This window comes from Pangasianodon hypophthalmus, chromosome 18 (genome assembly GCF_027358585.1).
Source record: "Pangasianodon hypophthalmus isolate fPanHyp1 chromosome 18, fPanHyp1.pri, whole genome shotgun sequence".
Lineage (NCBI taxonomy): Eukaryota > Metazoa > Chordata > Actinopteri > Siluriformes > Pangasiidae > Pangasianodon > Pangasianodon hypophthalmus.
In genome coordinates, this window is record NC_069727.1 from 11558639 (window position 1) to 11573378 (window position 14740).

General features: G+C 37.8%; 1 protein-coding gene across 3 annotated transcripts; it reads left to right on the forward strand.

The window, feature by feature from the left end:
• Nucleotides 1-370: 370 nt before the first annotated feature.
• On the forward strand, nucleotides 371-13233 carry pfkfb3 (6-phosphofructo-2-kinase/fructose-2,6-biphosphatase 3). 3 transcript variants are annotated; one of them, XM_026923390.3, is made up of 16 exons: nucleotides 371-994; nucleotides 4510-4638; nucleotides 4794-4890; nucleotides 5004-5070; nucleotides 5143-5217; nucleotides 5324-5380; nucleotides 5520-5644; nucleotides 5849-6056; nucleotides 7420-7566; nucleotides 7653-7757; nucleotides 8810-8939; nucleotides 9037-9099; nucleotides 9462-9526; nucleotides 9627-9806; nucleotides 10137-10159; nucleotides 10662-12092. In XM_026923390.3, the coding sequence occupies exons 1-16, from the start codon at nucleotides 913-915 to the stop codon at nucleotides 10714-10716; spliced, it is 1608 nt and encodes a 535-aa protein (XP_026779191.1). In that variant the 5' UTR covers nucleotides 371-912; the 3' UTR covers nucleotides 10717-12092. The 3 variants fall into 3 exon arrangements, with proteins under 3 accessions (XP_026779191.1, XP_034169218.1, XP_026779190.1); XM_034313327.2 differs by lacking the exon at nucleotides 10662-12092 and adding an exon at nucleotides 12099-13233 and having other exon boundaries at nucleotides 372-994; XM_026923389.3 differs by lacking the exons at nucleotides 10137-10159; nucleotides 10662-12092 and adding an exon at nucleotides 12099-13233 and having other exon boundaries at nucleotides 377-994.
• Nucleotides 13234-14740: the final 1507 nt, after the last annotated feature.

The following is a 14740-nucleotide window of genomic DNA, read 5'->3' on the forward strand; positions in this document are numbered from 1 at the left end:
ATTTGGTGCACTGGCTAAATTCATGGTTATACCGGTTAGGAATGCATTACTGGGAGGCTTTTACATTCCAGGACGTCGGCTAACAAATGATTCAACTGACATAGGTCTACTGATCATTGGATCGTGCAAGTATGTCGTGAATATAATGTAAAAAAGTACAATATTCCCTCTCGATGGACAGAATTTTTGGTATATTTTGGTACTGGTTCTCAGTTTTCCACCACGGCGTGGCGCAGCGTGTTCATGTGCTGTGCACGTGCACACACCAGGTCACGTGTGTAGGGGGGGAGGGGGAGGGGGGGTTTCCTGTAACGCCCACCTCCTGCTCTAGGATTGGTTAGTGCGGCTGTTAGATCAAACACACGAGTTTGAACAGCGACGAGAACGGTTATGAGAAAACATTTTTTAAAGCTTGATATTGAGAAAAAATAAATAAAACCAGGATAAAACGTCCTTATCAGATTTCATAACTCGTCGCTAACGCTAAGCAAGTTTCGCTATAAGGGTTGCTATGGTGATGTGAACGGCTTCTCAACGATCCAACAAGAAGCTGCGCGTGAGTATGAGCTGCAGCCAATCACACTGCAGGAGGCGGGGTTTGTTTGCCGGTAGAAGAAATGACGCCACGCAGAACGTCACGAGGGCGTAAAGCGCTTTAAAAACGCACCTGCCGGTTCACGCGCTTCAGTGCGAGCAAGACAGAGGTTTAAGATGCTGTTTTAAGTAAGAAGAAGAAGAAGAAAAAGAAAAAGAAGACGAAGAAGAAACGACTTCTCTAGCAGTGTTTTAAATAGGGCGGCTTAGATAATAAGGTAATACAGTTTAGCTTTCTTTTTCGTTTTCTGTTAGATAACAGGACTTGCCGAAAGCTCGAATAGCTGCGTTTCTCTCTCGCTGAAATTTCTACAAGAGATGACAAGAGAACTAACACAGACTAGAATCCAGAAGATCTGGGTTCCATCCAGGGAGGAGAAACCCACAGTGCCTCCTAAATGTAAGTGGCTTGTGTGAGGATGATGATGAGGATGATGAGGATGATGATGATGATAATAATGATGATGATGAGGATGATGATGAGGATGAGGATGATGATGAGGATGATTTGTACTGTGACTGTCCAAATGGTTTTACAGCATTAACATGTCTGATAATAGATATAATAATGTTAAAGATCATATTTACATCATATTTACATCTCACAACCCAGTCAGCCTGCTAATACCAGGACTGTGAATGGTTACAGTGATCAGTGTAAAACAAGCTTAATGAAGCAGGTCAGATATGTCGAATGGGTGCTGAGTGAGGAAAAACATATCCCTGCTTAATACAAACACGGAATGAATGAATTAAGCTAACTCAAAAAGTAGAGAGTGATGGAATGCAAGGTCATCTTTACTTCCCCTGCTGAAAAAAATCCCCAACAGAAACCACCACAGAAATTCTAATGGTTTCCACTTCAAATACCATTACAACCCTTCAGCTAACCATTAAAACCATTACATTACTGGTCCTTAATGGTATCCACTAGACATAACATGCCACCGATAGACAGCAACAAATTACCAGTAGAGACCCACAGGAACCGTTACAGTTTCCATTAAAACCATTACAAATTCTATGAGGGTTTCTATAGGTTTTTTTTTCAGCAGGGTCCTTTCGGATATGGTGGTGCGGCTTGTGTTCAAATAAACACAATGCGAAAAGCATCAGCTTAAAGGCTGTCTTTACGTTTATGTAAAGAATTTATTAATTCTTTTAAATCGATTCATTTCCAATTTGCCATCCTGACATACAGGTAAAACTGGCCACATTTCAAATGGGAAGCATAGTTTGTCACAAGTTTAGTAGATTGCCAGTGAGTTGATGAAAGGCAAGGTGTTCAATTTAACTGAACACACTGCACATATGAATATGCAACTGTGATTCACAGACTCACATTCTTAGCAATTCATGAATAAAGCAGGAGGCTTTCAGAGTAGCCAGCGTCACCATGGCAACCACCTAGAGGATGGAGCGCGTCACGATTCACCTCATCGGTTCAATTTAACACCACTGAATTCAAGTGACTCACTACTGGACACGATGCTCTACGCAGGATGTAAAAGCTCCCTGAGAATCCCTGTTGTTTGAGATTCAGCCTATGTTAGAGTGACTGACTCTAATATAATCCTGCTCACTGAAAAAAAAGGAGGATGAAGAAGGGGTCTCAAACTCATTTTAGATAACGGGTCACATTACACTTAGTCCAGTGTCAAACGAACCAGTTTAGTGACGTTAATCACTGTTGTAATAACACATCAACATCTCCTCTTAAATGTGTTCATTTATCAGCATGTGTCTGAACGGTCCATTCGGAATGCATAAACCATATCTCATATACAAAACAGATGAACAGACTGCAATCCATTACCAAGAAAACAAATGTTTCCAAGTTATATAAATTATACATAATTATACATTTATAGTTGTATACATAATAAAAACGTAAAAGGTGTGATTGTGTATAAGTATTCACCCCTGTTGTTGTGAAACCACTAAATTAATTATTTTGGAAAGAAACAAGGTTTCTATTATTTTTTTAGCTTGCTAAAGAACAATTACATCATTAGCACCTGAGTTTATGGCCATGAATTTATTCCTCTGTTTTGCCCCCAATGGAATAACTGATTCTTTTTTTCACCAGTCTTTCAATTCAGTTATTGTCTACATGACGGTTTTAATTCGGATTCTAAATTCAATTGGTTGGTCAGATTAGAGCCTTTATTGGGCTGGAACTGGCAGGCAGTCGTTTGACACCCCTTAGATCGTAAAACCATAAAACCATAAAACCATAAAACTGTTCACATGTTTATTTGAAAGCGGGAATTACATGTGCATACTTGGACTAAATTGGTGCACGGTACTCCAAAGTTCTGTCAGAAAAATCTCAGTCCACACATTATAAATTCCTAATACATGTAACTGTATATGGCATATAAAATTATTCTGATTCTGATATTTGAAAATTGGGCTTATGACCATGTTAATATGCCCTCTGTGTTATTTGGTACAGCTCATTTTGCATAGACTCAATGTTTAATGAGGCTGAGGGGTTAGAATGTACAAGCCAGATGCAGCTCTGTCTCACGTATGACTGATCAGTCTGAGCCGTGGAGGTTAATGAGATCAGCAGAGTTCTGGAGTTGCCTGGTGACCTTTTCTGGACCATTCATACTTTTGCCTCACTAACTGATGAACGGAGACTTGCACACATAGCTATAAAGGCACTCACAACTTCCTTTATGAACATTTTAATGTATGAAATTGAAATCAAAATACAAAAGATAGTAGTGATGTTAAGGTGCTGAATAGTGACATTTCCCTGTAGAATTATCCCTACTCTGAATAAAAGTTCACTGAATTTACTTAATTCAAATGCATACACTGGTTCCACATGAATTGAGTCACATTAACACAATTTGTTTTATACAGCCAACATGATTTGATCATGTATTTTCAAAGCCCTGGGATAAACTCCAGCCAGTTACCTGAGCTTAGGATCAAACCCAGGACTCGTTAATTAACTCGTTGTGCTATCCTGCCACACAAGTTAATTAAGTTAATTTAATACTGTAGTCTTTTCTTCCTGCCAGAGTCAACATCTTTGCGAGATTTTATAACATAATTAAAAACACATTAGACACTTGTTTCAATTAATTTTAGTATAAGCAATGAAATTGTTTTGATGAAAAACCTTTTTTTTTGATGAAAAAATATTTTCCCTTAAATCTGACCGAGCTCACATTCCTTTTTTCAGTGTAGGATTAGGGTTAGCTAGCCAGTGATCTCTGAAATTTAGGTATTGGAGTGAGAAAAAGGACAGAGAAGGAGGAGAGAAGCTTTTCTCTCCTTATTTGAGCTCAATTGCCAATTCATTCAATCTCTCTGAGAAAATGACCTAATTCTAGGAGAGGATGTGCTGGGAGAGGATGAGCAGATCAGAAAGAACAAAATGTTTTGCAGAGGAAAAAATATTGCAGATAGGCCATATACCAGTATTTATTTAACATTTTTAAAAGTCAGTTGTAGTAGTATTGGGGCGAAATAGCAAAAATATATCTCATCATATCACAATACTTGAATGGCAAATATATCATGATCTCATCACATCACAATACATGATATACGTACAGCACAATATTTAGTTTTAATAAGATGAGCTTGAAACAAACACAACATACTGGTAATACCAACGTTCTGCAACGTTGGTTTTAATTAAAAACTAACAAAAATAAACAATAAAGGGGCAAGTTGAAAATTTAATGTCCATTCATCTACTTATTACAATGGAAATGTAGGAGAGTACAGTATAGTAGAAGTACTGACACCCGATACTCTCAGAAAAATGTATAGTGATAATTGTTATCATACTGCCCACCTATAAAGTTTTAAACAGCCTGGTTTAACTACTCACTACTCTTTCTTTCACTACTCTTTTTTTCCACTCCCTCTCTCATTCTTCTGTTACAGCTGGTGGAGGTCCTAATCTGGCCAACTCCCCCTTGGTCATAGTGATGGTCGGTCTACCTGCCAGGGGCAAAACATACATGTCAAGGAAACTCACTCGCTACCTCAACTGGATCGGCATCCCTACCAAAGGTAAACTAACCAAATTTCAAAAATCCTCCTGACTGGATATTTACATTTAAACAAAGTCAGCATGCAAGTGAGGCAGAATCCAATCCAAGCTGAGGGTTAAAGGTGTTTCCCAAGGCTCTCTGTCGATGTTACACTGTCAATCTTTATTTTTCCAGTCTTCAACGTTGGTGAGTATCGCAGAGAGACAGTAAAGAACTACAGCTCATATGACTTCTTCAAATCAGACAACAAAGAAGCAGTCAAAATAAGAGAGTGAGTCAGACACCTTATTTAATACATTTTAGTCAGTGAAATGACATCATAATAAATAAATAAGTAATAAATAAAATTGTTAATTATGTTATCCATTTTGTCCGATTCCTTAGACAATGTGCCTTAACTGCTCTCCAAGATGTCAAGATGTACCTCACTGAGCTGGGTGGTCAAGTTGCAGTAAGTATCCTGTCTCTACGCATATAACTACATACGCGAGGTATGGATTCTTACCGGTATCACTGTCTATAGGTTTTTGATGCCACAAACACAACCAGAGAAAGAAGAGACATGATTCTGGAGTTTGGTGCAGAGAACAGCTTCAAGGTTTGTTATTTCAATCACAGCATCTGTCATAATGCCTTTTGTAGATGCTTTTGTTCAAAGTGACTTAAAAGTGAGGCACAATCCAAAAGACTCTTTCCTCTTACAGATCTTCTTCATTGAGTCTGTTTGTGATGACCCAAACGTCATTGCTACCAACATCATGGTACGTTTTGTGATAAGCAGCCAGTCTGGAGTTAAATGCATTTCTGCATTAATGAGGGCTTGAAGAAAGTCTACTATTATCAAAGAATTCCTGATTAGATTTTCAGAAAGTCATTTAATATGAACTTGCTTAATAACAGGAAGTGAAGGTCTCCTGTCCTGACTACCAAGACTGCAACAAAACCGATGCTGTGGAAGATTTTCAGAAGAGGATCGAGTGTTACAGAATAAACTATCAGCCTCTGGACCCTGATGATTATGACAGGTACTCACCCAAACGCAAGTTTATCTCAAGCAGCCTCCAGTTGGTACTGAAATCATCGTAAATACAGTTTCCTGAAATAAAATAAAAATGAAAGGTGAAATAGTACGCAGCAAACTGTGCATCTATTAATAAATGGAAAAAAAAGTTAAGTACAGTTAAACATAATTCTCTCCATACTTAACCTTGGTTTCTCTTTACTTTCAGGAACTTGTCCTTTATCAAGGTGATCGACGTTGGCCGCAGATTCCTAGTAAACTGCATTCAGGATCACATTCAGAGCCGCATAGTCTATTATCTAATGAACATCCATGTCCAACCACGCTCCATCTACCTGTGTAGACATGGTGAGAGTCAGCACAACCTGCAGGGCCGCCTGGGAGGAGACTCAGGCCTCTCTACTCGTGGTAGAAAGGTACGGTTAACAGGACGGATAAATCTTACATTTTACTGGGCTGAACTATGCACTGAAAATGTGCTTTTTAGATAGTTAACTTGATTGTTTATTAATTTTAAATACTCTTTCAGTGTTTCCATAAAAATGATTCATGTATATTATTTTATGTATGAGCTCAGATAGTGATCTAATAGAATAGGCCCAATGACTTGAACCAATATGTAAATTATTAAAGGATGATGTGGTAAACAGACAATTTTGGCTTTTGACAAAACTTGTGGGCTATTCAAGCTAGCTACCTAATTTAGCCAGTGTTAGTGATAAACAGAATCTTGGTTGTGATGATAGATTTTGACATATTTGGGTTAATATTGAACTAAAATTAAAACTCAGTGTGAAACGCAGTTGAAAAACAGAACTGTGCTAAATGAAAGCTAGTTAACTAGCTGTTACTTGGCTGGCTAGCTATGTACTAATGTGAACTAATGTAGGAGAATGGTATTCCATACACTATTTCAGCATTTTTTGCCTTTCAGTGAATAATACCAGCCTTCATACAGGCTGTGATGATTGAGGCTCTGTAAAATCTACCTAAGGCTAATACTTAAAAAAAACAAAAACTTCTTTATCATTTGTATGTGTTGACAGTGTTATGAACACATGCTTGCAAGGAAGCGACAGTATTCCATAAAGGGAATCTCTGCGCAACTGGGACAGTGTTAAGTGAAGTTACATTTTAATATTTTTTATACTGCTTTTATATTTGTACTATAATTATACTCTGTTTTGTTCTCTATGTAACAGTTGCTCTATGTAATACATTTCCTCACATTTGAAATTATGGGAGAAATGAACTTTTATGCTGATGTGAATGTTTAATCAGAAAAGGCAAAAAGATTTCTCCATTTTCTGACACTTCTCCACCTACAGTTTCCATACAGGGGAATAGGGGAGATTTTGAGGTAAATCCCAGCAAGGTTGGCCTTATTAACAGATCTGATGGAAAAATTAATAAATAACAATAATTCTATGTTATATTTAATACATGACATTGTATTGTACTGTTTTATTAGCAGGAAAAGGTATACTGAACAGGAATACTGACGTGTATGGAATACTGCACTCTTACGTTACATTAAAATTGTAAGGTAATAGTAAAGTTGTAGGAAACACTGTAGTAAAAGAACTTACCATTCTGTTCCTTCAGCAACTTCTTTCTTCCTTTTCTGATTCCCAGTAAGTTTGAGGTTCAAAACACTGTTGTATTTCTTCAACACAGCCGTTTGCTTTTTATCAATAGCATAGTGTAGTATGCTGTAGCACAGTGTATGGCAGGAGGGCATGTGTATTTCTAATTTGCATATTATTTTTCTTTCTGCAGTTCGCTGGAGCTCTGGCCAAGTTTGTCGGGGAGCAGAATCTTAAGAACCTGAAGGTATGGACAAGCCAGCTAAGGAGAAGCATTCAGACTGCTGAGGCGCTGAACGTGCCGTATGAGCAGTGGAAAGCCCTGAACGAGATCGATGCAGTACGTTCATCAACATAGCCGTCTTCCTTTAGTCTCTTGCCAAAAGTCTTTCTAGTAAGCAGTATGTTTGTTGTGTATGTCAACAGGGTGTGTGCGAAGAGATGACATATGAAGAAATGCGGGAGCGATACCCTGAAGAGTTCGCTCTCAGAGATCAGGACAAGTATTATTACCGCTACCCCTCTGGGGAGGTGAGTGCCACTGAGTCACACACAATCCACCATGACATTACAGCAAGAGATCCACAATGACCAGCTGCAATATACAAACCTACAAAGCTGTCATATTATACTGATAAAAAAAACAATAGTAATTATAATCCATTTAAAATGAACTTAATAAATAAGAATAAAGAACTAGACTAAAGAAATTAGTTTTAGGTCTAGAACTGTCCCAGAGCACATTTTATTACACTTGCTGTAACTGCTGCTTTAAACTCATCTACCTGAAATATCCTGTAAAATTTCTACTCAACCATTACCAGTACTTATATATATTTAGGATCCGTAATGCTCGAAATGTCAAAATCTTCCTATCACAATAATTGCCTAATCATTTGTCCCAGTTCAGAATATTATCACAATACATTATGTTGATTAACTTTCAATAATAGCAGCTTTGGCAGTAGATAATTACAGTAATAGCTATCATTTTTATACTGATGATGGTAACACACAGGGACTTGTATAGCAGACACTACACATAAACAGATTTATAACATGTAATCACTAATATTGTTGATTTTTGGAAGGAGTCTCCAGTGTGAGAAATGTGTATCAGTCAGAGTAAAGCTGTCCCTTTAAGTTTTCTGATATGGGAGAGTCTTTAGGATGGAAGGCTTTGTGGAGGTCTTTTTTTGTAACATGACAAGCTGCATTTTTTTTGTCTTGTTAACTTCAAGAGAGACAAAAGAGAGGCTGGTGAGAGAACAATATTAGTATACTTATAGGAATAAAATACTTCAGGGCTTGCCGTTATTGAAAAATAATGAACTTCAGGGTGGTATCACACTGTTTCATTGTTTATTTTCCTATAACAACATGCCATGTTGTTTTCTATTCCTTACCTAAAAATAACTTAATGATCTCAATTACAGTACCACATAATTACAGCACTTCTTTAAGAAGGACACATGTAATGCTTCCTTTTGGATTTGTCCAAACTGAGCACACTTTGAAGTATCAGTGATGATGATTATTGTTCTTGCTTACCGTTCCCTGTTTTCTTCATTTTTTCTCTGCAGTCCTACCAGGACCTGGTGCAGCGGGTGGAGCCTGTTATCATGGAGCTCGAGAGGCAGGAGAACGTTCTAGTCGTCTGTCACCAAGCTGTCATGCGCTGCCTCCTTGCCTACTTCCTAGACAAGAGTGCTGGTGAGACTTGTGTAATGCATCACTCCTGATTAGGTACTATTTTTGACTGCTTTGTATTTAAGGGTCATGTGACTGATCCTTGGGTTTCTGGCTGCAGATGAGATGCCGTACCTGAAGTGTCCACTCCACACCATATTGAAGCTGACCCCAGTGGCCTATGGTAAGAGCCTTGTCATTATTTGCACTTCTTCGCATATTCAGACTTCTTACAATGTTTTCCAGACATTGAGTCACTCCAGAATATGACACACCCCATAGATTTTGTTTGCTTGAAGAAAAATTTGTCTGCACTAAAGACTTTGTTACAGTCTTGATGTAACCCCCCTGTAATCCCCCTTGATGTAATCCCCCTTATTTTTATTATAGCCCCAAACTAACAGTACTATAGCTTGCAATAATTTTCTTGTAACATTACAATTAGGATATAGCAAAAAAAATTGCTCCGGAAAACATATTATCAGCAGCATTAGTCTGACGTAAAAGGAAGCTATTCTAACTGGTGCTGTTTGCTAATCTTTCCAGGATGTAAAGTGGAGTCTATCTCGTTAAACATTGAAGCAGTAAACACACACCGGGAAAGACCTGAGGTAAAAACGCGAAATGCACACAGAAATTAAGACATGCGCTTACTAAGTTAGACCTCAAGCCTGATTATCTTTTTTTTTTTTTCTTTTTCTGTCTCTCTAGGAGATGAAGAGAAGTCAAGGCACTCTGATTAGGAGGAACAGTGTGACTCCTCTGACGAGTCATGAACCCACTAAGAAGCCTCGTATCGATAGCCTGGACGATACAGCCATCCGTGACCTCACTCCAGCACCAATGAGCTTCTGTGCTAGTGCAAATAACTCCCTTGCACTGTCCACACAGGTATGACAAACCCTCTGTGTGTGTATCTTTGTGTGGATGTGTTTGTATACATATGGCAGCCTGGAAAACCGTTCACATGGTGAAATTTTGACATTTTCAACTATACATGAAATATCCTTAACATATGTTATAGGAATAAAATACCAGTTTTGATCAGAACAAAACTGTAATATTTCTGTAATATTTCTCAGAATTCAGTTGCAACCACAGGGTTTCCCAGACCGCCACACACCTATCACTCGTCTGCTACTAACAGAGATCCATGTGCTCTAATCATTTAGTCACACTCTTCCCCATTTCCTCATTTTCTTTCCTTTATTAACACTACAGCACTGGCTTGGCCTAGCTTGTCTGTAAGTATCAATGGCATCTGTCTTTCGCTTTCTTATTTAATATGAGCTTGTAGACCAGCTCAACTGGCTAATTTATTTCATCAAGTAAACTTAATTGGTGACATTCAGTCTTCATTAACATGTCATATTAGTATTAATAATTAATACTAATAATTAATGTTGGGTGAAGGAGAAATGCCAGATAGAACCTCATTATATGCATTACTTATAAAACTTTGCAGTGTGTTTTGAGGTAAAATTCCATTATCATTTAGGAATTATACTGCATCTGTACTCAAATAACCTCGCCCCAAGCCCTCTCTTCTGCAATTACATCACTTCTGTAACTGGCATTTCCCCCTGCATCATCAGTCATAGATAACAGAACATTATATATCCCTGCAGTGTGCGTGTGGGCTTGCTGTGCTTCTTCAAGCTGTCAGTTAGCTTATTGCTAATTTTTCTTTTAAACACTTTGTAATGCTTGTCTCGTGTATCCTGTCTTTGTTTTGCATGCTTAAAGACGCACCATATTCCACTACCTGACAGTCATGACTGTGTTGCTGTTTCAGAGGTAATATTGGTGCCTCTGGTGCTGATTAGAAAAGCTGCCTGCTTTTATTTCAGTGACTTGACAATGATTTCAGATTGTAATATTTGCTGGGTGCTCAAAATATTAGGTCACCTGAGAGCAGATACCCACAGCTTTTTACTGTTGCAACCTCATATGACCCTGGCCTTGGTATATTCTGTGCACTTGCCTCTCCCTTCAACCTACAAATTAGATTACACTGTAGGCTGAAGGGAGGGGCAAGTGCACAGAGTTTACCAAACAATTAAATCATTTATAACCTACACAGAATCTTAATGTTAAAGGGGTCAACATTAGACTTGTTTTAAGGACACCCTAGCACATAGAAAAACATGGTTCCTGGAACGTGAGAACATTGATGCAATGTACTGTACTGCTTTTTTTTTTCAGCATTGTCACTTCTATTAGTATTAATATGCATTCGCCATCCACTTTATCAGGAACACCTGTACACCTTCTCATTCATACAATTAATTATCCAATGGGGAGTCGAATGACTTGGAAAATTGGAAAAAGACCAGGCACTGATTTTTCAATCTGTCCAGTTTCAGTGAGCCTGTGCCCACTGTAGCCTCAGATTCCTGTTCTTGGCTGACAGGGGTGGAACCCGCCATGCTGTTGTAGTCTATCTGCCTCAATGTTGTGATGTGTTTATGCTGAGATGCTTTTCTGCTCACCACGGTTGCAAAAGAGTGATTATTTGAGTTACTGTAGCTATCCTATCAGCTCAGACCAGTTTGGCCATTCTGCTCTGACCTCTCTCATCAACAAGGCATTTCCACCCTCAGAGCTGCCACTCACTGAATGTTTTTGTTTTCTGCACCATTCTGTGTAATCTCTGTACACTGTGCCTGAAAATCCCAGAACAGCAGTTTCTGAAATACTCAAACTAGCCGGTCCGGCATTCAGAATCATGCCACGGTCAAAGTCACAGAGATCATATTTTTCTATTCTGATATTTGATATGAACATTAGCTAAAGCTCTTGACCTGTATCTGCATGATTTTATGCATTATTCAGCTTCCACATTATTCTGCTTTCACATAATTGCATGAATGAGCAGGGGTACAGGTATGTTACAACTGTTATTATTAGCTTAATTTTTATATGGCCATTTATTGGTGTCTTTATGGTAGCTGTGCTGTACCTCTGTGGTATATTAACACTAGATGTAAGAATATTTTCCAAACCTGATTGAGGGATTAAGATCAGGGCTATAGCAAAGGCTTCTTAACTAGTTATTTATGTTATTGTACTACGTCTTTCATGATTTGTTGTAATTTTTTCATAGATTCATAGATTCTTCATCATCATCATTATAATTGTTATTATTAATCAAAGTCAAACTGTTTGTTGTCCTTGTTGCAGAACCTGAAACACCACATCACAGAGAAGCATGACATTGCCCGGCTCTGCCAGTGAGGTGGATGATTTTCTTCATTCTGATGGGAATTAACCAAACCAAAAACTTGCAGTGCAGGACCATTTGAGTCTTTCTCCAATGACAAGGACAAGAAATGGGCACTGAGGGTCTTTCACCCTCAAAGAGGAATAATGAAGCACCTGTGTGGGACTAGGTGGAGGTGTGTTCACAAAGCACACTAAGCCTCAAGTAGCACCACAAATACTAAGTTCTTTACATGTTGTTTTATTGTCTTATGATGTCGTATGATGTTTGTTATATGATATTGAGTTCCTGAACACTGCTGCTGGCTTTGGGAAAGCTAATTTGTTGTTAATGTCAGTTTTAGATGTGTCTGATAAATGTGTGTTTAATAATGAAAGAATGTTTCTATGATGAGAGAGGTGTACGTAAGATTGAGAGTGTAATTATGTGTGTTTCTAACTGGAATATGTTTGTATTGACAGGGTATTTATAATTGTTTATTGTGATGGAGAAAAGGTGATTTCCTTTTTACTTGATGTATGACTGAGCGAATTCCGTAGAGTGCCTAGTGCTTCGGCTTTCAGGCCGACAACGCTTTTCGGTACTAATTATCTAAGATCATACAATTATACTGTGTTTCTTAGGAGGAAGTGTCTCATATTTCCATATGCAGTTCATGTAAACCAAATGTTTACCGTTTGAATTGCAAGGATTTATCTATATATTTTGTAGGTAAAAACAAGCTTTACTATTTACTATTTCAGACAAGTATCATTTATTTAGTAAAGATTTAAATGCACTTTGAGGAGCCTTGGCTCAGCTTAAATACTAGTTATGTAAAGCATAACACAATGTAGGTGCACTGTACTATATTGCTCCTAACTGTAGTAAGAGGTACTATTTTTTGTTTGCTTCTGACCTGAATACTGTATTTTGTAATGCTGTATCTATTCTGTTAAACTATTTATTTTTAAAGTACAACCTGCATTTGTTTTTTTGAGTACAAAGCACCTATGTTGAGATTATTGACACACTTACCTGTCCCTTTAACACGAAATGTTAAATAAGGAAAAAAAAAATGTATTTGCTGGACCAATAAATAACCTGAAGGAAATAGCAATGGCTTTTTTTCTATTGTTTGTTTTTTTTTAAAAAAAAAACTAGTTCCTTCTACAGAGCTGTCTCATTTCCTTTTCCTTGTTTTCCCAAAATGGTCATGAGCAGAACTTGTCATTAGCTAAGCATTCAGTTTGCTTTGGCCCACAGCCTGGCTTTATTTAGACACAGTGTTTGTCATTAATTCTGAATCTCTCCCGCACCCCATGCTTCAGTTTCTGATGATTCTTTTTACTTTCTGTTTTCATCTATCGGAAGAGAAAATGCAGCCCAAGCCACCTTTGTCTATCAGTCCTAGACACTTGGCGTCAGTCTTGTCAATGTAACAGGCTAGCAATACTAAATGAGTCATTCAAATCATATGATATCTTTAAAGTGCAATAAACAGAAGGTAAACAAGGAAATGAAACAAGGAAATGATTCTTTCGCATGTCGGTAAAGCAGCCCAGATGCAAACCTCAGAAAGTATGTCAGTGGATGAAACTGCAGCATAGTGGAGAAAATAGATATCTCATCTATTCAGAGTCCATGGTGCTAGTCAAAAGTGGTCACATGAATCACTAATATTAAATCATTACAGTTTTAGTTGAATACCCCTGACCTAGACAAACACGCTTAAAATTTAGATCTTGACTTCTTTGTAATTTCTATATATCATAATTTCACTACTGCAGATTTATTTGCATAAACATACTTTTTATGCAAAATGTCTTTTCCCCACACGCAATCATAGTAAGTGGTGGAATCCTACTTTGACTCGGGTGAGAGACTAATATACTACTGCAATAAACAACAAGAAACAGGTGAATATAAACTCATCATTAGTCACCAGAACCATGCAACAGCCAGCAATACTAAATGAGTAAGCATTTGAACTCTACACTGCTTTGTAACTGGAAGGTAAACAAGCAGATATGTACAGGAAATGACTCTACAAATTGTTCAAGATTTACAAAAGGCTAATTGCCACAACCCTGGTGAACTGTGTGTCAATTGTAATGAGTCCCTCCCAGTTAGTATCTTATCCACAAAACTTACTAGTGAGTTTCAAGCCAACAGTGTTAATTGCAGGTTGGGTCATCAGTCTAGTGAGCTGTGTGGATGTGACAGCAGTCAGGCACAGCATTGTGAGCTCAGATAGGTATTTATAGGACAACATGCAGTCAGTCTGAAGACTCCTTATGGGATGTTGTGTTCAGTCAGATGCCATAGCACAGAATCATAAAGTTTAAGAGTTATAAAATAATCACTGATGGATAGACTTCTTTAATTTCTATAAAGTAACCTAACTCAACGGGTGTAAATAGGGTGAACTCAGGTATACTGACACATCAGGTAAATTTGGACATTTAAACTTAGCAGCATTTATTTTCTTGTCTAATATGTAAAAGTAAGAACTTATATAAGCAAGCCATAACTGCTTATTAGGTAACATGACTTAATTCATGTAGCATCATAAAAGAGGGTGTGGCAGGATCAAATAGGAAGTTGACCCCAAAAGGTAATA